Source organism: Xiphophorus maculatus, chromosome 18 (assembly GCF_002775205.1).
Source record: "Xiphophorus maculatus strain JP 163 A chromosome 18, X_maculatus-5.0-male, whole genome shotgun sequence".
Lineage (NCBI taxonomy): Eukaryota > Metazoa > Chordata > Actinopteri > Cyprinodontiformes > Poeciliidae > Xiphophorus > Xiphophorus maculatus.
The window spans coordinates 7,944,635-7,968,809 of NC_036460.1; the positions used below are offsets into that span (position 1 = coordinate 7,944,635).

Consider the following 24,175-nt stretch of genomic DNA (forward strand, 5'->3'; position numbering starts at 1 on the left):
TTAGTTATTAGCATTCAGTAGCTAATAGCAACAATGTTGCCTGATAATGAATTTTTTTTATTCTGCCAAGCTCAAAAGCTGTTTGAGCTTGGCAATGTTTAGAGGATCTTCCAAAGGCACATCCCATGAGATCAGGCTCAAGTTTGATTTTATCATTTTATCTTTTTGAGTCATTGGGGAAGCACATGTTTAATACAGCAGGATTGTTATTTTTATACTTCTGATCAATACCTATGCATATTTGAAGTATGTACTCATTTATGGAGTTCTTGTTTTCAAAATGTTGTGCTATTTTGCAGATGATAAAAGTAAAGTACTTTATGAATTTCATTTGTTCAGGAAATATTATAATAATTTCATTTTTTATGATACATTGTAAGTTGCATCGCAGAAAACTGTAGCAATTTGTTCCCATAGAAAATAAATTTTTAAAAAAATTAACTACTACTTTATTGGATGTTCAACAGAAACCATTTTAGATGTGACACTGAACTATTTTACTTCATAGTTTAGAATTGCGGCTTGGAAAGAGAAAATGAATGAGGTTATTGCAATTCCTAGCCCTTTTCCTTTAGAGATGGGGTCAGAAGTTTGTTTCTCAGCTGGACTGGGAACGCCTTGGGATTCCCAGTGAGCAGCTGGCCCAACTGACTGGGGAGAGGAACTCTGGGTCTCTGTGCTCAGGCTGCTGCCTCTGCGATCCGACCCCAGATTAAGTGGAAGATAATGGATGGCAAATATCAGCACTTTTTTTAGATGAAGCAATACATCACAGTTTGTATCATTTTAGCCTTGTCATGATATTATTTTTTAAATGAATTTCAGCAAAAGTTTTCATTAAATCTAAGATCTGGCTGTTTTCTGGATCTTCCTTTCCTGGAAACGTTTTTTATGCTCGTGTAGTTGCTGGGTCCGTGCTCATTTTTAAAAATGACTTCATAGCCAGAGCTACTTTTAATTAGAACCACGTAGAGGTGCTGACTACCATTGGTTCATCTCTTTTAATTAGTAGAAATTAAAAGAGACGAAATGGGAATTTCTCTATTAATTAATAGAGATTCCCATATAACAAGTAACTGTAGAAACTTTTGTTTAGGTAGTCATCTATATATGTTCCATTGTGATGCCATCAGATAAATATTTAAGCAAAATCTGCTTAAACAAATCAGGTTCCTGAGTCTCACATTCATCCACTCATCCACCACTCTAGTCTTGTTTTCCTTAATACACTTATTGACTCCTGATGTGCCCGTTTATCTTTCTTTTCGGTCTTTGTGCTTTTTCTTTTTGATGCGTTTTGCTTTGAGTTTCCCATCCTGATGCTTTGATATCCTGTCTGATCTATTTAAATGCTTCCCTTTTACAATCTGTCCATTTTGTTGCACTTCCTCTATAAAGGTACAAACAATCTAAAATGAGATTCTTTTTTTTTTCATCCTTTCTACTGTTTTGGCTGACAGCTCTCTTTTTAGGTCCATGTTTCCTGTCAATCATCCAGCTGTAACAGGTTCTCAATGTCTGCGAGAAGTTTAGGCATGTGCAGCTATTTAGTTTAGAAATGAAAATCATAAGATGAATATATTTTTCTCTCTTCTGAAAACATTAGTATAAAAATGTCTATAAGCTCCACATTTCAAGTAGTTAGACCTGTACAGCTGAAGCAGGTCCCTCATTTTTGTAATTTCAGAGGAGACGCGTAGTCAAATTCTGACATTTCAAGCTGAATTCTGCCATATATGTACAACCTAGTTGAGTTCTTGGGACAGCATAGAACTCAAAAATATATGATTCACCTTTTTCACACTCATCAATTCATTCAGTGACCCTATGGATAGGGGCATTCTCATCCTGGAAGAGACCACTCCCATCAGGATAGAGATGTTTCATCACAGAGTAAAGGTGATCACAAAGAAAAAAACTGTATTGATTTGTCCTGACCCTACCTGGGAGCACAAATGAACCCAAACCATGCTATAGCAAAGAAGCTCTGCGTGATTCTGTTTCTTTCCCCTTTAATTTGTCACCTGTCTGTATGTAGGCAGTGGAGGTGATGATGAGTCTTTGAAGAGGTTTGAGCAGTTTGGAAAATGGCTTTGGACGTCAATAGTATGAAAATGTTTATATGTTCACAGAGGTTTTTGGGGGCAGTGGGGTAGATATGCAATTCCTTATATGATGTTAAATGTTTTATTTAATTGTTATTTTTTTACAAATCAGTTCTCACATTGAAATTAACAGAATTTTTTTGTAAGATATTTTGTCGAAAAAGGCTGATTTTGTTGACCATGACTGATTCGTAAAAGCAATAAAAACAGTAAAATATCCAAGTGAGTGAATATTTTTAGACTTTGATTTAGCCATTCTATTCCATGGTAACTGGGTGAAAATATAAGTCTGTTGTTCTGTTGGAAGGTAAAGTTCTGCCCCAATGAATCACAGAACTTCCTCTGGGATAACCCTGTATTCTGCTTTACCCTTCCTCCCACCAACTCCAACTATCTTTCCTGTCTTTGCTGAAGCTTCCCCACACATTGAGGCTGCTACCGCAATATTTCATGGTGTAGATGGTGTGTTCAGGGTGTGATGTGATATGCGTAGTAAAAAAATGTTCTTACAACATTCTGCTTGCCACTTTTCCATATGGTCAGATTGGTTGAGTGTGTTACTAGTAGCTGTTACTATTAGTTGATGTTTAATCTTATTAAAGTCCATCAAGGTTTGTGGCGCTTACTGGCAAAGTGTCAAAAGTTTGTGCAGTATAAAAAGATTTTTTTTTTTTCAAAATCTCTGCAAATTCAAATCTGGTTAGCCAATTAGTGTTTTTCAAAGCTGTGTGCTATATGATTATCCATTGTAGGAGACAAATGTTCAATTAAATAGTTAGTGATTTAACATAACTTTAATGCATGACCTGTAAAGCATGTAAAAAATAAAAAATATTAATACTCAGACAGCTTTAATAACTTGATTTATATTGGAGGAATACATAAAAAATGAGAGATTACTAAGAAATCTATTTAAGTCTATTTAAGTATTTAAGTCCCTTAAATACTTGATGCTAAACGAATAAATAAGCACATAAAGAGAGTTAACAGGTCTGATGGAATGATTTCCAATCACTGTTCATGGTCAAGCTTCCCCTCACCTCCAGCAGACGATTGGCTTCATCAGTACAATCTAGGTCAAGAAAGATCTACAGATCTTTGGCTCTCCCATCGTCCTCTGCACCCATGTGTGAGTGGGACTAATGAGGCAGACAGCTGCTCCCCAAGCTGAAAGTCCCTGCGGTGAACTGTAGCACAGTCAATGTCACCTTCAAATCCAGGGACATAGGTGTACCCACGGAAAGCAAAGCAGATCTACAAAAAACCAGAGGAACATGTAAATCTTCTTAGCTTGTCGGTCCTAAACAGCCTCGTCACAAATTCAAGAGCTCTAATGCAATTGTTGCTTCTTGACATGCTTAAAAGAGAGGATTTGGGCTTCAAAAAAAAAAAATCACCTCCTTCAAAAGAGTATTAGTTTAAGACGTGATTCTGTAGCTAGGAAGAGTTTAATAAAATGCACACAGGATAAAAATACTCCTGCAATGTAATTAGGGGGACTTTTCTGAGACGACAAGTACAAATGTGGAATAAGAAGGTAAAATCCAGCAAGGCTGTGTGATTAGGTCTCATTTGGATGTATTCGGCACACTGCAACAAGCGGCTGTTCTGGGGCACGGCAGTCGCTTGGATCGAAGGCCCACGGTGTCTGGGATTATGTGTCAATTTACCACCCAGCTGCAGATCCACACTCTGCAGCAGAACATGACTACCTCTAATTAGGCCATGCTACCAATTAGGTACTTGCAATAAGGCAACACAGAAGGCAGTCTGGGTGACTAACATTTACTATTGTCATGAGAAAAACTAACATCAGTCCTTTAGCCGCGATGGCTGTTTAAAGCTTTGTGTGATATTCTGAGGGAGAATATTGTAACTAGGAGTTGTTATGTTAAGGTGTAAAGAAAACTTTGATTTTAGTTTTGAGTGAAAAAATATAATAATAAAAAAAAGATGTTAACATGCAATATATAACTGGTTCTTGTTATAGCAATTTTCTCAAGCTGTGTTTTACAAATCCCACAGGGAGCCAGGGTCAGTTCCCCATCACTCAGAATGTGACGGTGGTGGAGGGGGGCACAGCCAACATGACCTGTCGTGTGGATTACAATGATAACACTTCCCTCCAGTGGTCAAACCCTGCACAACAAACTCTGTTCTTTGGGGACAAGAAAGGTGAGTGATATTTCCAAATATGAGGAGGGAAAAAAATGATGAAATGTTAAGCTGTGATAAATATGTCTGAAGCAGATTAAATTGCATCAGCATCTTTTCAAATTATTTTTTTAAACTCTGAATGTTCAAATATGTTTCGTCTTTTCAGTCAAACTGTGCCTGCGAGCACAGTTTGACTGAATACACAACAGACGTGATAAAAGGGAAACGCATTCATTACTCCTAATGCCGAAGAAACTTTTCATGTTTTTTTTTTCATCTTGATGTCCCAGGGGGCAGACTAAGCAGGAATAGACTGTTTTTGTATTGCACTTTTGTAATCACGCAGCACTCACTGTGCTGTTTACAACATTGTAGTGCCTGTGGATGTTGAGATGATTGGTCTTAATTAGTGTCTATGCTGCCCTAAATTTGTATTGTTGTTTTGATATCACTCTGATCTGGAAGTAGAGTGTTGCAACCTCGTGAAACATGGCCTCAGCTTGGATGAAACATAACGCACTCTCACCAGCCAAATCCAATTTAAAGGTGACAAAAGTCTGGATTTGATAAATTAGAATTGGGGTGAAAGGGAGTGTAACAGAGGACTGGTCGTGTAAGGGTCGGGGTGCTCATCTATCAGTGTTTCTCACAGCATATTACCCATTTCATTTCTGCTGTAGCTGCTAATACAATATCATTGGTTCGGTGATTGAAGATGAACTTTCCCTTTGAATAACAATTGATGGGGAAAGGAAGATGCCACAGCAAACCAGGAGAATGAGAGTCCATCTGGTTTGAAGAAATACTTTCCTCCCTCACAACTGATTGGATTTAGTAATGAGGTCTAAGGTGTTTTATTAGATGAAATTGCTTCCAAATACAATTAAATGAAAGTTAACTGAATCTTAAACAGATCCTCTTGTGTGAATAGTGTGGGTGTGCCCTGAGGATGTGAATTGAAGAAGAAATCAAAGAACAGAACCTATTCCTCTCCTAAACATATTATTCTATGTTATAGATTAAGGCAAGTTCATCTTACCCATGAGATAATTTAGAGTGCTTTACAGGAAATTTGCTTGCATTGTGTCATTGACTTTACAGCAATCTTTTAGACCAAGCATGCATGTAGCGACAGTGGAGAAGAGAAGCTCCCCTTTAACAGAATGAAACGTCCTGCAGATCCTGGCTCAGTACAAGTGGTCACAACTGACTGGGGGTTAGAGAAGACAAAGCTGTATGAACGAAAAAAAGGAGAAGAGAGAGAATGGGGAATACATGCAGCAAAGGTCTCAGGGTCAGGAATGGAACCCAGGATGAGTGTGTAGAGAACTATAGCCTCTGTATGGGGGCTCGCTCTACTTTTACAACACGCATCGACCTTTGTGCTCTATTTTTAAGGGGAAGCCTTTATTCTTGCAATGTTTGTTTTATGAGAGGAGGCTTATTCTATTATAGACTTTTTGTGGTTGTTAAAATTCAAGCCTCAGTCCTTAACTACACATGGCTTTCTTTCATGCAATGTGGTTTTTAGCCTCTTTGAGTTTGGTTGAGAGCTGAAATCTAACCATGCATTTTTAGGAGCAAAATCTGTCTTTTCTGGAGTCCACTCACTGATGAGTCCTAAGCATACAAAGGGTAAAAGATGTATTAATAATATTTGATTTGAGCTAAGACAAGCATATGTTGAATAAAAGTGGCCCAAGAATGCAACCTTGAGAGACCTCGAGCGTGCTCTTTGTTCACTTGTCAAAACACACAAAGTTGTCCCAGTGTACAGAGGAAGATCTGAACCAAGTTTAGCACATTACGAGACAATTTTACCCACTTTTTCGGTCCATCAGGCACCATGATATAATCAAAACTAGATGAGGGATGTTTCATAATTCCGCTTAGAAAAAACTCATAATCTTTGTTTGAGCATGAAGAACAAAATGAATAACGCCACTTTGCTCATCTTGTTTAACAATTTATATTACAGGGCAAACTCCTTTTGCTAAGCAATGACGATGACAAAATGAATGCTGTTAATAAGAGTAGAAGTTGACAGAGTTAAGTGTGGGAACATTTTCTCTCCATCTCCCACAGCCAAATAAAAAGCTTTATTGGCACAACAAATGCGATGCCTGGGAGGCTATCAGGAGAAATGGGAGGCGTTGAACGACACAAGACTCATATGTAGAACAAAGTGGGACACCTGGAAAGATACTTCTGCTGTGCCAAATCACCAATTAATTGCTTGGCATAGAGCTGCAACTATCCTCTTACTTGTTTTGGCCTCTTGTCGAGCCAGTGAAGAATGCTGCATTTAACCTCATGCTGACTTTCATTTCAACGTGAAACTGTTGAGTTTAAGGCAGCCCTGTTCACTTTCTGTGATAAAAACCTGGTCAAGGATTGCTCTCACTGAGTAGATTAGATTATGGCAGCAATGATGCATTACCTTACTCTGTTTTAATATTTTAAACTATCTGTATCTGCTAGATACATATCACTTTTTCCTGCTGCTTCCAGTCCTTGTAGTTTATCTGTCCATGTTGTGCCGTTGTTTTGAATGACTATAACAGTCCCCTTCTGTCACTTAGGAAAGATTCAACACCAAAGGCTTTTTACACTTCTGATGTGTGGTTCTATATGCTAATGAAATGATTGGGATTTTTTTAATCTACTTGATCTTATTCCCTCTAGCTTAGCATGAAAGATAAGGACAATTGCCGTGATGTGTTTTTTTACGTTAAGAAAAGGTGAGAGTTTTAATATGCTCTTTCAAATTTCCTTGGGACTAGTTTCCATTATTTCTAAAGTCATATGATAACATAAGATAAAATTTGATCTTTGACTTGTCTATAATTAGTTCAATTTTGAACTAGGTGGCTATTTTTGCAAGCACAAAAAGAAGCTTTTACAACAGCTTCTACAACTTGACCAATAAAATAAATGGCCAGGATTACAACTCCTCTTCATCAAATAAGCAAAAAGATTATTTGTTGATAAAGACATGTATATTTTTAAAGATAATTACATTTCCTTAAAAAGAAAAAAATGCTTAGTGAACCTCTTGGTCACCAAATGCCATTGAAGGTTAGGGTAGACAGTAAGTAACTTAAAAGTGAGGCTGATTTGTTGACTTTAAAGGGTACCTAATATTCAAAATTAGCTTTTGCAAATTTTTGTACTTCCATTTGGGTCTCTACTGTTTCTAGAAACAGTCCAAGCACTAAAAAAAAACTCCACACAGCCTTTTTTCTGGCCATCATGCATTCATGTTTTGTGTTGACTGCAATAAGCATATTTCCCTCTTCTGCTTCTGGATCTGACTTGGAATCAAAGATGTATGGTTGTACAATTGCACATCTGTTTACAATCATTTTCACGTGTGTAAAGTGCAAGTGTAAACATTGAGTTTGGAGGCGTGGCCAGCAACAGCTTATTTGCGTTAAAGTGATAGAGCCCTAGAACAGTCCATTCTGAAAGGAGTTCAAAATGAACAGAACTAATTATGTGAAATCTCAATATATGAGAATGATTTCTGTGCAAAAAATGTAATACATATATTTTGTATTGCCTATAAACTCATGCCAACTTGTTTGGTAGGAAGCATGGTATGTTCCCTTTAATAAACACAATACTGAATGATGACTTTAAGCAGATTTCAATTTGAATTCATATTTTTATCAGGTCAGATCAATTTGTACTTGAAGAATACAACTTCTCTGGAAAAGGAGTTTCAGCTGCAAGAAGTTGTGCCAGAGGCTGGTGACAATGATGACTGTCAATCAATTTCTATTTAGATTGTTTTGATGTTTTTTTTATTTTTTTCATTCTAATATCTATCTGCCAATTGTAAATTCTATGTTTGGCTGCTCCTCTATTATGTGACATGCCAGAACAGCAGGCATAGAGATATAATACAAATGCACTGCTATATTCATCCAACCCCTTCAAAGTGCACAAACGTACTGAGGACAATTTTTTTTTTTTCCACTGGTGCTACATTCACTATAGCATACCTCACTCTTTGAGCAGTATTAAAAAACAGACCTTGAATTATGTATTGTGACAGTCTTGGAGGTCCCAGTTCAATGCACAGTTGAAAAAAAAAAGACTACTTATTCAGTCTATCTGTCTATAGACTGAATAAGTAGTCTGTTTTGTAAAAGGCAAATTAAATGCTACCCTTTGAATACTGTCTTGCAATGGTACCTGCATCATTTCCAATCAAAACAAACTTCTTAGAAATTTAAGGAATAGCAGAATTAAGCAAGTGGCCATTAAAGCTGATTGTACTAAAGAGGGATCATTTTGGTATCCCAGATTTAGCTTATCTTTCTGTAATTTTTATTTTTTTGAAAGAATATTAACTGACCTCAGATGTCACATGAGATCATGGCTTAGAATCTCTCTGCATATTAATCTAGCGGTCAAGATATTCCTCGTCTTATATCATGCCAGCTTTCTCCTTGGGCTGCTCAGTCTCATCCATTATGTATTTCCAATTCTAGGTTGAATGTGACCACCTCAGAGGTTTCAGATCACACTATGGCAAATAGCTGGTTCCTGTACAGACGTGAGAAAACAGAGATAAATTACCGTAATAGTTAGGCCATTGCTTCCCTCATACATTAGGCCAATTAGTGGTCACCACTGCTTTGGTGGGTTGCCCTAATAAAAAAAGTAATTCAGACCATATGATGTTGTTGAATTATCCCTACTTTAAGTCACCACTGTTATGAGTTATTATTACTGAGCAGTACAAATGAGAACAGAACTGTCCTCTGCTGTCTTCATTATGATTTATTTCACTCTGGCTTCTGCGGGGAAAGGATAAAATGCTCGTGAGGCTATAGAGAATGGTAATGACATTTCAGAAGGCATACAGAATCTTTTATCAGATATGGTGAATATGAATAATGCACTCATTAAAAACATTCTGTGGGATTCAAGTGGAAGGGAGATAACTAATTTCATCAACATCATGTGTTGCAATGTGGAGATGTCTAGCTATTTAAACATTACATATATATTGGAGATTTATGTCAAGCCCCAAAGTTACATCAACATTCTTTATTACATTGTCCATTTCTCTATTTCAGTCCCATCTTTTCTTAGTTCATGGTTCATCATTCATGACATTTAATTGGGGAACTCAGAATGAATCATAAAGGTCACAAAGCAAAATTGATCTTAATTGGCTTGTTGTAATCAAAATGCTGTTATGTGCTAAATGAATGCTCTAATGTGAGCATTAAAACATTCATTAGCTTGAGAGAATGAAGGATAATTACCAAGGATGCAATTATAGGCATGAGCACCAGTAAAAGCACATTTAAATTTCAAATCTAGTGAATACACAACATTCGTTGTTGATTTTAAGTCTTTGAAAGATTTTTCACTGGTAAGAAGCCATGAGTTTGTTCCTTAAAGTGGTGTTTGCTTTTAATGTTTCTACAAGGAACAAAAATGCTGAAAAGGGCCTCATGGCCAGGGCTAATGTCTTCCTTAAAGGACTAATGGGCTTTTAAGTATAGTATTTTACTTCTAGCTTCACTGAAATGTGAATTTTCTATTATGTCACCGTGCACTCTGTGCTGACTGCTAATGTGAAGAACAACAAAACACTGGATCCTTTCTGACAATTCATTTTCATATATTGTTTATAATAACTTTTTAAAAATAACTAAGGATTCTGAAGAATTTCAGATTTGCTTGGAGAAAAGCCAAGTTCTTGTTGTGTGTTTCTTGTGACTCAGTTGCAAACACAATAAAGTTAAATAACATACAAAAGTTAAATGATTTGAGTAATTTCAGAAATGAAAAATGTACTTTCATTTGAAAGACGACCATCAAGCAAGTGTCCAGTCTTTTTCTTCTTATGCTTGACAAGATGCTAATGGCTTTTCTGGTTCAGAAGTGGCTTAACAAGCCTGTATCGCAGACAATCCCTTGTAACTTCCCCACAATTTAAATAGGCTTTTCTTCCAAGTCTATCTTGCTCGAAAATCATTTTCTTCCACACTGTTTCCTTTCACTTAACTTTCTAGTAATACTAGGATACCACCAGCTTGTTTTGCGATTACGTTTTGTGGCTTACCATCTTTGCTGAGGGTTTATGTTACTTCCTGCTGGACATCTCTAAAGGCAGCCATCTTCCCCACTATAGTGTAGGCCTTTTCATATCCATAACATATCCATGCATAACATTTATGTAGTAAGAGACTATTATTTTGTAATTTATGCAGCATGAGAATTTTCTGAAAATGTTGGTTTTCAATAACCATAGAGTGTAATCATCAAAATTATCAGAAAAAACACTTGGAAAACATCAGTCCATGTAATGATTGTGTAAAAAAAGAGTTCCCCCTTTTAACTGGTTTGCTGAAATAAATATAAAAAATCAGCCTCAAATTGTACAATTAAGCCTATATATTAAGGATCTGAGAAATACAAAAATATTTTCAGTCTCATTGCCTTCTCTCTGAATCAGGTGTATGTATAGCCATAAAAAGATTTCCTCCTTTTTTGGTATAACCGCTTCAAGCAGTGAAAATTAGTCTAATTTGAGTAGCATCTGCTCTGTGGGATTTCTGAGCGAGCAGGCAGTGACAATGGCCCTCTGGAACAAGGCTCTTTCCTTCTGTTAATTGTAGCCACATGTGTGGTGCAGAAGAGCCCCCTGCCTGCACCACTATATACTTGGAACGTGTCCAAAATCACCCACACAGCCACCAAGCGAGCACAGCCAGCAGCAAACACCCTCTAATTGCAAAGAGTGGAGCCCATGGATGGAAAGCAGGCAGGGGGTGCTTGCCAGGATTCTGTGTTCTTGCTGAAGGACAGCTAGTGCTTTCACATTTCCAGACTAGCTCAAAGTGGTAATAGGCCATGTAAAAATGGTGACATGGGAACACAGATGTAAAATATTTTGACTGTACCTGACAGCTCTTTGTTTGGCTCCAAGTCTAACGGATGGACTTAAAATATACTTTTTCTGACTAGGCTTTTAGAAAATTGTTCATATTTAAGTAGCTAGAAACAATTGTTAACATTTGTGTGACAAAAATAAAATGAATGTCACGTAACTTTTGATATTCTTGATTCTATGTCTCCAGCTATCTAAAGGCAGACCCAACTTAAAAATCTCAAAATACATGTCATTCCTACTGTATTTAATTATTTTGATATTGCAGAATACTTTTTTTTCTTGACATACTAAAATAGAAAAAGTTATGTCTTTAATGGTTTAAATTGAAGGAAAAAAAAACAGTGAGCCAACAGAATAATACATGATGTTGTGTGGAAATAAACTGATACGTGGAAATTATTTTTCAACATATAAATCTCACGTTAAATTATGCATAAGTAATATAATACTTTTTATATTGGAAATGGTGTGGTCATAGTGTTTGTTTTCTGACGTACAGTAATTTTATGTAGGCAAAAAAAAGTTTCATTTAGTCTCTGAACAGACTTTTGCTCACATATTTGCTTTGTCCTCTTCTGTGTGCTTCATTGAACAGCTATCTTAATAATGAAATTAAAGTACAAATAGGTGGACTTTTGCCTAAATAGGTTGCAGTTTGTTGTGCTGAATTTTATTTAGGGCTAAAAGGGTGAAAAGGACCTCATATAAGTAAGCCCCACACTTTTCACACTGGAATAACTTAATTTGTAAAGCATGATTTCATTCTTCCTTGTTTTGTTTAAAAATTAAAGTTTATTCTGTAACAAAATGCAAAAGAGACAAACAATCCTATAGGCATTAATGGTTTACAAGGTACTGTGGAAGGTAGAGTTATGTTCTATTGGGAAAATAAATAAAACATTACATGCAAACTGGGGCAATAAGTTCAACTGATCTAAGACAACCTTGGGAAGGCCTCCATCACAAAAGATGCACTCCTGCCATGTCATTTAGCTGCCATGCTACAAGGCTGGAGCAAACACAAGGCCAGAGTGCAGATTTATGTTTCTGCCTAAGCAGAATGAACAGTAGTAGAGCTATCTAGGGTTTAGGGGGAAATGAACCTTTTCATCACATTGATTTCCCAAAGCACCTGGAAAAAAAAACTTTGTCAGCCGTGGCATTTGGGTCTGATTGTGACGGATTTACCCACACCCTGGGCCCTTTGTCAGGATTGGATTCCTAGTAGTTTGTTGTCTGGTCTTATGATATTTGAGTAACAAGCAATACTTGTTTTTGAGTTGTACATTTTATTCGATCAATATCAGCTTTTACTCATTTGGTTTTAATGGCATTGACTTTTCAGCAAAATAGCATCGGTCAACCCCACTCTTTTTTAAGCCGTAGGTTTCTGTCTTTTCTTGGGATTTGTCTATGAGATTCAATATTTCAGCAACTGACATTTGGATATATTTCAGTTCTGAATAGTAATGTGATGTTCATGAATTACAGAAAATGAGCTCAATCCTTTTAGCTTTAAATGTCACTTGAAATTATCAACCGTCTGTATTGCATTGGGTCACTCCTTGGTATTTAAAAACAGACACAGCATCAATTGAACAGCAGACATTGATAATGGGCCTTTTTAAAGTTGGTGACAGAAGATTATGAGAAATTTTAGCTTTATTCTTCCTATGGCAAGCACATACAATGAAACTCAGAATAATATCTTACTATACCAGTAATATCCTGGGAAAATTGTGTTCTGTAAGCTCTGAGATCAATGTAGTTCTGTTGAATTATATATTTTTCACAGTGCCTTCATTTTTACAATTAAATGTGCCACCAACTGCTTTCAGAAGTTTGAAAAAAAATGGAAATAGTGTGTGGCTATGTATACCCATAAATTCTACTGTTCTGTGAAAGCCTCAGATATTTGTTAAAAACATATCCAAAGCTTTCAGTTGGACACTGTTTAATTTATCATCTCAAAGTCAAAATAATTTTCCACAATTGCAAACATAACAAGTCCATCTAAGGCAAAAGGCTGGTTAAGGAGAGCACCAAGCAGAGGAACAGCTAAGAAAACCATGGTAACTCTAGGGGAGCTGCAGAAATCCACACAGTACAATATGAATCTTACACTCAAATAATTTTGTTTATATCTGTAAGAGCGACCAGAAAAAAACAATTATTTGTTGAAAAACATGAAAAGTCATGTTTGCATGTAGGGCCATAGTGAACTTCTGAGAAAAGGAGCTCCAGTTAGATTGGACCAAAACAAAACTGTTTGACCTTTGTGCAAAATGGAGTGTTTGGTAAAAATCTAAAACTGCACTTCACCTTGAACCCACACTCCCCACCATGAATGATTACTGCTGTGGGGATGCTTTTCTGCAACAAGAAAACTGGTTTGAGATCAAAAGAAATGGAAGAAAACCAGATGCAAGATACTCGAGACTGAGGCAAACACCTTGAACATATACATATACAACTGGACTGGTATGTTTTAGATCAGGGCATAATTGTGTTTTAGAATGGCCTACTCAAAGTCCAGGCCCTAGGCCACTTGAGATAAACCTTGAAAACTGATGTGAACATATGCTTTGCGCTATTTGAGCTATTTGCAAACGCAATTTCAGTCTAGATATGCAAAGCTAGTAGAGACAACTCCCGAAAGACTTGCAGGTGTAATTGCAGTGAAAGGTGGCTCTACAAAGTACTGACTCAGGGGAACTGAATGCGAAGGCACACCACAACGTGTTAAAAACATGAATACTTCTACTAGGCACTGCATGTGCCACTACGGAGTACTAAAATTACAAATAGCACAACATTGAACCTGCGTGTGTAATTATCAAAAATGGTACCTGTTTTTATTGGAACAGCTAACCAAGGGGAGTGTGCTCTGCATTGGGGAGTTGCACTGGCATTTCAATCCTTGTTGACAGCACTAAAAAAATGTGTTGAAACAGATATAATTTCATGCTGATCACACCTACTGGAAGAAACTGCAAATGTTTCATGCAAACGCTTACAAGTTACTGGCAGTTCATCGCAAAACAAAAACAGCACCTTTCCATCAACAAATCTGTTGGAGAACACAGAAAACATTTAGCAGCATCTCAAAAAGGTGTTTGTGCTTCCAGGAGTGGGGAGTTAGGAAGGAGAAAGCTTGGCTTGTTTCTTTCTGTCTTTCCTCCATGTGTTACAGAGATAGAGGGATATAGGCCGAGACAAGCGTATCATCTCATTCACAGGTTTGATCCTCCCAGGCCATAATTCCATATCTTGAGTTGCTGTGCAGCGTTTGCTAAGACCTCATCACCTCTCCAGTTTGTGGATCCACCAAAGACTTTGCTGTTTTCTGCCGAAGCCTTTGGGCCATTTTAGGCTGCATTGTGAGGGTGCTTAACTACAAACAACAGCTTTGTTTCAGAATGCTGCTTTCTACAGCAGTACTATCAAATGTTTGTTTTAAACCCCGTAGCAGGTAATGAGCTGGCTGCCTAATGGCAAGGCTTTTTATAAATTTGAATTATTGCTTGAAGATTTAATTTATTTACATTGCTCTTTATTCTTCAAAATAAAAATTTTAATCTCCATTAAGAAATTTCTTCCAGGCATTGGTCTTTTGGTCCCCTTTAAGTGCATGTCATTATATGATATTAATCATTACATGTAATTAAAGATAAAGAGCAGCCTTTCCGATAATTATCTATGTTTTGTGTAAAACCTAATAAGCATGTTATCCCGTTCCATTTTGCTGGAATTTACATCTCTGCTGTTTTTGTATCTTTGAAATCAAATGCCAGCTGTGACCTACTACCAGTCTTAAATCCTAATCAGCAATCTTCCTGCTGCATTTTGCCAGATTTTCTCTTTGGTGTGCAGTACAACAGAGTTTAAATTACCTTAAATGGGAAAAAAAATCCCAGGAGGGAGCTGGCCTAAAGGGACTGAGGATTAAGAATGTGTAATTTATTAAATGAAGCCACTTTGCCTCCTGCCCTCTGTGGTTGCTCACTTGTACTCGTACAGAAGAGGAAGGTTATTCTGAATTTAATAGTGTAAAAATGTATAAAAGGTACAGGCTGACCTTATTGAGTTAAGACATTTAGCTTTTGTAGGTTTTTGGATGTAGTTCAATGAGTGGCAAGGACGTAGAACATTAAAAGTAGCTGTTTTGATTTTTTTTTTTTTGCATGTAGATGCACCAATATTTTTATACAGAAAATGTTAAAATGAGTAGTATAGCCAGATGCTCACAAATATTTTGTAAAAAAAGAAAAAAAGTTGTTTTTTCTCAGTGTCTGAAATTAAACCAGACAATTTTTTTCTGTTTTAGTTCAGTTACGACTATCAAAATGATCAAAGGCAAAAACAATTTCAGCAGGATTTTTTGAAACCCAAGTCTACTTTAGAGGTTTATATGTATTCCCTTAGTGTTTATTAAAATTGTCTTTTAAACTGTCTAACTCGGATCAAATATTTTAGATATGCTTCCCCAAGCCTCTCACAATAGTTGCTGGGATTTGGGCCGTTTTTCTCCTGTAAGAACTGGTTTAATTTTTAAATCCTGTGTTAAAAATTTTCACAGATTTTGACATTTGGATATTTTTCTGGGGCTTGGCAGGTATATCTTGGCACACATTAAAAATGGATCTGGTGACTTCCATGATTTCACACCTGTAAGAGAACATTAAAAATGAGTTACAAAGCACCAAAAATTGGCATCACAATCATGTCCATGATGAATGGATGGAAACTTTGTACAGGAGCCGTAGCTTGTGTCTGCTTATAGACAGTAATGAATTATTGCCTGGCTATGGTTCTACAGTTTAGAGTTTTTCAAATGAATTTGTCTTTTACCACTTTATTTGGAGACTGTTGTCTTTGACTGTGATGGCAAATGACACAAGCAGAGCCAGTTGCTATAGTTCTAAATAAAAACCAAGAATGTAATTGATTATTAAAATAAATATAACTTGAGCACTAAGTTTTTGCTGCTGTTGCACTTCAGTGCACTGCTCTGACACTTTCTGTACTCTCCGTGATTGTAAATAAGCTTGTCAGCCTAGAAAGCTAAACAACTATTTTTGAAATAGGTTAGGACACAGTTTGTTCAGCATAGTTCTGGTAAAGGTTACAGAAATCTTGCACAGTAACTCTACAGCTGCGGTTGCCAGGTCTATATAGGTTTCCTAATCAGTGTATGTGTCTTTTTCTCTGCTCTTTTTCATTCGGTTTCTCCTTCCTGTCAGCTCTGAGGGATCACAGAATTGAGCTTGTACGAGCCACGTCACAGGAGCTCACCATCAGAATCAATGACGTCAGCCTGTCAGACGAGGGCCAGTATACATGCTCACTCTTCACCATGCCTGTCAAGACAACCAAGGCCTTCCTCACTGTTTTAGGTGAGCATGACCAATTTTTCCACGTGCTTCCTCCTGCACTAGATTTTTCAAATGCACATTTTAAATTATGATGTAATTATGGTATCTATAAGCATGATATACAGGAGTATATCCAAGAAGCAACTAGATTTTAAATTCTATTCTTTATACAGGGATCAAGTATAGTGTTTTAAGGTCTCTGGGCATGGCATTCTGGATGTACTGCAGCTGATTAAGAGCTCTATACCAATTCAATAATCTAACTCAATGAAAACAAAAGCATGCACCAGTTTCAAAAGAATCCTGGAAATGATGCATGTGATGTTATCAAAGGACGATATGGAGAACTAAACTTAAATGAGTAGCAATTAGCAAATTAGTGCTCCACATGTATTCAGAATGCTAATCTTGTTTATGCCCCGATGCACCACAGGAGTGCCAAGTCGGCCAGAAATCACAGGATTTACCAAGCCAGCCATGGAGGGAGACGAAATCACCCTGACATGCATCACATCAGGCAGCAAACCTGCTGCCAACATTCGGTGGTTCCGAAATGACAAGGAGGTCCAAGGTAAGCCTGTGATATGGATTTAACAGAGAACTGTATCCTCTCTTACAACCTGCACTCTCTAGGAGACATTCATACTGTCAAGTCATTCAACTGCTGCAATTCCTTTGTGCTCATATTCATGCTCCGTTACACTGGTCTGGGCATTGCTGCAGTCCTTGTAAGCTGACAGATGTCACAGAACTGGCCACATATGGGAGATTTTAAAGCGCATGATGTGGCCCTGTTTTTGTGGACTGTGTTTTAGAATGAAAGTTGTACAATTGTGTGTATGTTACGGATTTTGGGCGGAAAAAGTAACTTTGCAGTGGCTTAGGGCCAATTTATAAGGATGTTGACACCGGCGCATAATCCGTTTTTTTGTGATCAACCTGCACAAACTTCTTTTACACATGCAAATTATATCAAACTGATTAACTGTCAGAATCCAACTTCCAGGTTTACATATCACCTCCGTATCAATAATAAATAATGACTGGAGTTGTTTGAAACAGTTTCTTATGCTTATTCCTGTTTTTACATTTTTAATGATGATCTGCCCACCTGTGGATAAAGGTTACTACTCTATATACAACATAGTTGATTAAGTATTGTCTGAATTAATCAGAATATACTGTATGTCATCATATGTGATACGACCTTGAATTGGAACCGCTTATAGGACTTGATCTACTAAGGTGAGTGAATATTCATCAATACAGATGAGCGTCTGCATAGCCTAGCATGAAATTAAGTAATGTTGACATTTGAGTAGCAATTGCAAATGTTCTACTGCTGTAATGCAAAAGTGTGTGTGACTAGAAGATGCATTTTGTTGGTTTTTTTGGGGGGGGGGTATGTGTGCAAATAACTTCATGGAAGTCTGGTTTAGCTTGTAATCAGAATTATGTATGCTATAATATCAAATGGGAAGAAATGCAATATTGGAGCATTGTTTACTTAAGATGCAAAGGTTTGTAAACATGAAATAAAATAAGCAATTCTGTGGATGGAAAAACTGCAGAAAGAAACACACGTGCAAATTCAATACTAAAAGATTCCAGACCAGTTGGTCCCCAGCTTAATGACAGAGACGGTGCAGTACAGAGATCTTTAATACAATGGAGCTTTCTGTGGAGGTTCTGTGTGACAGTTGCTCTTTATTGAAGATTTGCACCAGAGAGCTTTTTCTTGGTGGTTCTGTCTGTGTCTGGCCAACATGGCATGATGATTGATGGGAAAAGAGCTGGGATATGAAGTTTTCCTGTTGGAATGACATGCACGTAGCTTCCTGAAAGGCCAGTGGAGAGCTGGCTCACAGCAACACAACCAGACACGCTGTCCATCTCCAGAGGCACTCAGATGATCTCTTTTGTACTTTAGAGTTATAAAATGCACTTTAGGATAAATCATTTAACCCCAGAAATCTATACTAGTATATGGACATACTTTTACTGAATTTACTGCACATCTAAAGAATGAAATGGTATGTACATCTGGGATAAGTAAACCCCATAACTCTAAAAATAATCAGGCGCCACGGAGCTGCATCAGACTGGTGTCTTGTGTACAGATGTTTTATTAGTTTTATTTGGGTGCACTGGGTTTGATGCCGCTGGGGCAAACAGACTTGTGTGCACCTCACAAAGAGTGATAGAGAACATTGCATAGACTGGAGGTCTTGACTTAAATACCTAATTTCCATGTCAAAGTGTCAAAGATGGAGAATGTCAATCAGTGCTCCAGGATCTAAATCTTTTGTAGGCTTCGCTTTAAAGCTTTCTTTGGTGTGCATATATGCTAGGAGCAGCATGTTTTGCCACTGGTTCTTCTGCCACCAGTGTCTCCTGTCAGTCAAATGTTTCCCTGCGGGGTGGGGGAGACCAGCCTCTATTGCTCCAAGACGACTGCAGGTGTAATAGCTAAAAGATGTCATATTTATTTCATGCTCTGATGATTTGTTTTTCAAAAATGTATATTAGAAGCACACAGCCTTACAAACCTCAAAGTGCAACTGTCATCCAGAGTCAAGTAATTTGTTTACTGGGAGCAGAGCAATACAAATTTCTTGTGCCACTGAATGACAGCTCTGCTTCAAATTGTAATCTGCTGATTAAAAATCCACCCACCATCACGCTGTTTGCATACACAAAGTTTCCTTTCCTTTGTGACAAACAGATGAATTCCAATTATCTGTTCAAGGCAAGAAAAGTTCTTAAGACATTTGAATTCAGATAATGAGAAAGCATGTTATCACAAATTTTATATGGAATTCAACTTTGATCAGTTCAGCTGCTTTTTTGAAAGGAAAAAGAGAGCAAGAGTGATATTATGTGGTGTACAAGGCCAAGGAGTATAACTTCAATTTCTTTATTTAGATTTTATGAAAGAAATTAACTTAAAGCAGTTCATAATTATGAAGTAAGAGAGATATAAAGGTTTTCAAAGGGTTTACAAATAAAATGTCTGACTTTCATCCAAATAGTTCACCACCTCCCCTTTTCTGAGTCAATATTTTTGCTTTATTTCCAGCTTCAAGTCTTTTGGTATACGTTTCCATCAGCTATGCTATCTAGAGACCCACATTTTTGCAACCTTCTTTCAAAATATTTTAAGATTGGTCTGATTGGTTGGAGAGATGAGAGATGATGAGATGAGAGATGATGTTAATAATTTAAATGTCTAATCACAAATTCTCAACCCAATTTACCACAATACTTTGATATGATAGCATTTGGAATTTCTTTCTTCTGAACCATTTTATTGTAACTATAAGATTAGGATGGTTGGACTCCTGAAATGTTCACCTCAGTTTAAAGTTTTTCCTAGCTGGATTGTTCAAGAAGTAAATAGATCATTCTGTACTTGATTTTATCCATCCCCCCCATCAACTCTGAACTGTTTTTTTTTTCTTCTTTTTTTTGTAGCTGCCAATCATTCATTTATTATTTTTTAGTTGTATCACTTTTGTATAAGGCCAGATGGAAAACTAGTCGTCAGGAAGTTGGGAGTTCTGGATTCTGGACGTTTTCCTGCCACTTCACAAAGTGTCGTAGGGCAAGATAATGTACCCCAACTTGCCTATTATGGACAGCAAATGAAATACTGTATAACAAGATCTTTCACAATTAGTTTTGGTCATAAGATCTTGGACATCTTTTAAGTCAGTCACTGAGGTGCTAATGCTCTGATTACAGGCATGCTTAATTTTGCCAGAATATCGGTCCTCTGGCCTCGTGGGCGTTGGTTGAAAGCAGATGCACCTGGGCACATTCCTGTTTCTTACGAAAGCTGGCACGACATGCTCTCTGGCGATGCCAGCAGCCGCCTTGAAACAGGCTGACAGCTTCTCTGTTGCAGCTCCAATGCTGCAGGCGGCTTGACAAAATGAAAGTAAGCACTGCAGAGATTTCTGTTTTATGCCGCAGAGACACTTCCTTTACAATCTCTGTACTGATAGGCAAAATTCAGAATATTCAACTTTAGATAAAAGTCTTGTAATTTTGCTCTTTTTTAATTGTAGAGGCTTTTTGGGACTATTGCTATTACTTTTGTATTTGTGTGCTTTTTCAGGTTCTTATTAACTCAAATAAATAATTTTGTGAAATTAGGATATTGTAAAGGATATTAAGACTTTAAAATTCCAAATCGTTGTACTGAATAGACTGTATCTGCAATGGTATGTGATGGAGCAGATCAGCCCAAGTTATGAGGGTGTTGCTTGTCTAGGTTTCATTGCAAATAGGTTTTAGTCTTTAAAACTTATTTGAGTTGTTTTGTGATGCAAGCAATTTTTCATGATATGTATACCCCTAACAAATTGTAATTTATTTTTCTTTGTTTAATGAGATCTGTGACAGTACCAGATTAAGTGTTGAGTGAAGGCTACGAAGACATTTCTTAAAATTTCAATCTTGGATGCACAAACAATGAGGAAATCTTCAAAAGTCAACCAAAACCAGAACCAGCATCTAGAATTGTTTAAGAGTGAACATCTGCAAATGAAACTAAGACAAAATAAAAGAATATGTGAAAGTGTGACAACAACTGCAAAAATTCCCCCCAGTCTTCTGGTGAAGTGTGTGTTTTTGTTTGAGTGGGATGTTTGAGAGATGGTCCTGGAGGAGCAAACACACTCAACCAACCGAGTCAACGCTCACATTCCTCTCTTTTCTCTATTCTCTCTTCCTCGCCTCAGCTTTCAGAGGCCAAAGATTCTCTCCCTCAAAGGAGATAGAGAGGAAAATAACAGTCCAACGTTCTTCTCCACAACTGACAGTTTTGAAATATAATTTAATATTTCCCTTTTAAACAAGTTAACAAGGAAAGTTTTGTTTCCCAGTTATTTCTTTATTTTGTAACATTACAAACACAAAATTGAATTTATTTTATGAGGACAGCATGCAGATTTAGTGGACACAGAAAACTTGCGAAACAAAGCGTTTTTTTTGACAACTCTCAAAATGGTATGTGTAAAACTAACATCCTGATGGATCACTCTCACCTTGAAACAGAGGAGCCATCATCATGCCGTGGGGGTCTTTCGTCAGTGGGGAACCACCACATACCGGAAAATTCTGGATTAAAATTTGCTAATGACTTGAGAATGGGTTGGACTCTGATGTAATAATCCTGCCAAAAACCCAAAGGAGCGCATTACGCAATCATGACAGGACATTTATTAATCAAGAGAGCGTATAACTGTGATCACATTTATATTTATTCAGTGGCCCAGAGAGCAGTAAAACACACTGCTTTCACTCATCTTTACGCCTTTTCTGGAAAATTGCACTCACTCTCTGTTTAGAGGACATATACAGTATGTTAGTCAGGGGCGGCAACTCTCCTGATTGATTTGATAGGTCAGATTTTTCAGCTCAGATGTGGTGCTAACATCTAAGTTGGTCTAATACAAGAAGAAGAACAGGAGGCATAGGTGGATGAAGAAGAAGAAGATAAAGAAGAGGAAAGGAAAAACAAACTTTCCTTTGCCTTACTTTCTTACAGATGGGTGGATGGAACTTGTTTTATTTCTCGGCAGGTTATTTTTGTGCTGGCCCAAGAATAAATGGAAATGCAGCTGCCATCAGAGCTATGTGCTCTCACAATTAAAATAAGCACTGTTATGATTACTTAATATGCGCCTCATGGGTTTTGTCAGGAATGTGATGCCATATTGGAGGTCCACCTTTCTGCTGGACGAAGGACCTGAATGTAAAGTCAGTCCTACAATTAAAGAGTGTTTGTCTATCACACACAATCAAAGTCAAATCTATTGATGTTTGTCATGAAGGGACAAAATGTAGAAAAGTTTAATGTTCTTAGCACTTTTACACAGCACTGCATTTCAATATAAACATATGACAATAACTCAAATTCAACAATTACTTTGCACGTGTTTCTCTCACTATAGGGACCACAGAGGTCAATGCTACAGGAAAATCCTTCGCAGTAAGGAGTAGCCTCCTTTTCCAGGTGGACAAACGGGATGATGGCGTTGCTTACACCTGCAGTGTGGAGCACGTGTCTCTGTACAAACCCTACATGACAACTGAGGTCCTGGAGGTTCACTGTGAGTATTATAAAGACGGATTAGGTGTAAGCACTGAAAATTAATACAGAGAGGAGAACGTTGGATTTTACATTTATGTCTGCATGTGGGGCTTTGCATTTGTTATGGATTAGTGTAGGATTAACTTGCAGGTAACGGATTACTTTCAACATGCAACAAAGATACAAACTAAAGCTAAGGCTACCCGGAGGGTAAAGAGCTAACTATCTTTATGCTTTGTTAGTGTTAAAGCTTGTTTTGCACACAGTCATGTTACAGTATTGAATCTTTGTCTTTTTTTCTGTTTTTTGTTTTTTGTAGATGCTCCTCAGCTGGAAATCACACATTCACTGATAATTCCACAGGAAGGACAATACTTCAAACTGGAGTGTGTCTCCATAGGCAACCCAATGTAAGTTTGACTTCATTCAAAGTTACAATTTGTAGTTGCTCACTTTAAAGACCTGCATCTAAGGTGTTGTTTCTTCCCTTGCCTCTCCTTTATGTAGTTTATTAATTAGAAAACCTATAGGAAAAATACAACCTACAGGATTTTCTTTGGTGTTTTCTTTCCCAGACCTGAACCAGTGCTCTGGTCTAAAGATGGAGGAGAGCTGCCAGACATTGAGCGTATGATTGTGGAGGGCAGAGAGCTCACCATCACGACACTAAACAAAACAGACAATGGCACATATCGCTGTGAGGCCAGCAACCATGTGGGAACCAGCTTTGCTGAATATATTCTGTTTGTATATGGTGGGTACTAAACTGAAAGCTTGTTTTGTTGTTTAAGATCAAAAGTTTTTTTTAATGACGCATTATTGTTTCATATCAATAATGTATTGATTAAAGGAAAAAACAGAAGTATAGCAAGTCTTTACCTAGCACAAGAAAATCAGAATAAAACCGTTAGGAAAAGATTACTGGTAAGCATTATCTCCCTTTTTATTGATAGAAAAGCTTTCCAATAACAAAAACAATGAATTCTATCTCCTAGAATTTGTTTGATATCCCATGAAAGCCATATAACAAAAAAGTACATAATTAAAAATATCTGAAACTACTGTAATAAAGAAATATATAAACAGAATAAAAATAAACCTTGTTGTAAGTTACTAATAATTCATGTTTCATGTAAGTGGAAAGGTATTTAAACTGTTTAGCTAAAGAATTTATATATAACTAACGAAGTTGCAGCATATTTTAGGCATAAAATGCACATGTGCAATCTTGAGAAATTAAGACATAAAGTATTCTTGGTCTGGTTAAAACTGGACAGCAATATTGAGGTTTGATTTAGTAGTTTATTAATAAGTGTGATATTGTAGGATGTCATTTCACTTCTACCATCTACTCAATCTAGTTCAAACTGACCTAATTATTGTTCTGCTTCCTCCATCCACCATGTCATTTGTGAATAACACATTTACATGTGTGTGCATTTAGAGTTCTTCATCAGCATCTAAATCATTGTGAAAAAGTATTTATTCTCTGCCAGATTTGTTTTTCTTTTGCTTTTTT

The 24,175-nt window shown here is 37.0% G+C and overlaps 1 protein-coding gene across 3 annotated transcripts in view; it reads left to right on the forward strand.

The window, feature by feature from the left end:
* Positions 1-24,175, forward strand: part of LOC102236135 (cell adhesion molecule 2-like) — a 150,400-nt gene that overhangs the window by 110,784 nt on the left and 15,441 nt on the right. For all 3 annotated transcript variants that reach the window (XM_023352020.1, XM_005796821.2, XM_023352019.1), the window contains 6 exons: positions 4,131-4,280; positions 16,425-16,577; positions 16,990-17,127; positions 22,517-22,675; positions 22,976-23,066; positions 23,232-23,410. In XM_023352020.1, the coding sequence (XP_023207788.1) occupies positions 4,131-4,280; positions 16,425-16,577; positions 16,990-17,127; positions 22,517-22,675; positions 22,976-23,066; positions 23,232-23,410 (870 nt within the window). The remainder of the gene's footprint in view (positions 1-4,130; positions 4,281-16,424; positions 16,578-16,989; positions 17,128-22,516; positions 22,676-22,975; positions 23,067-23,231; positions 23,411-24,175) is intronic.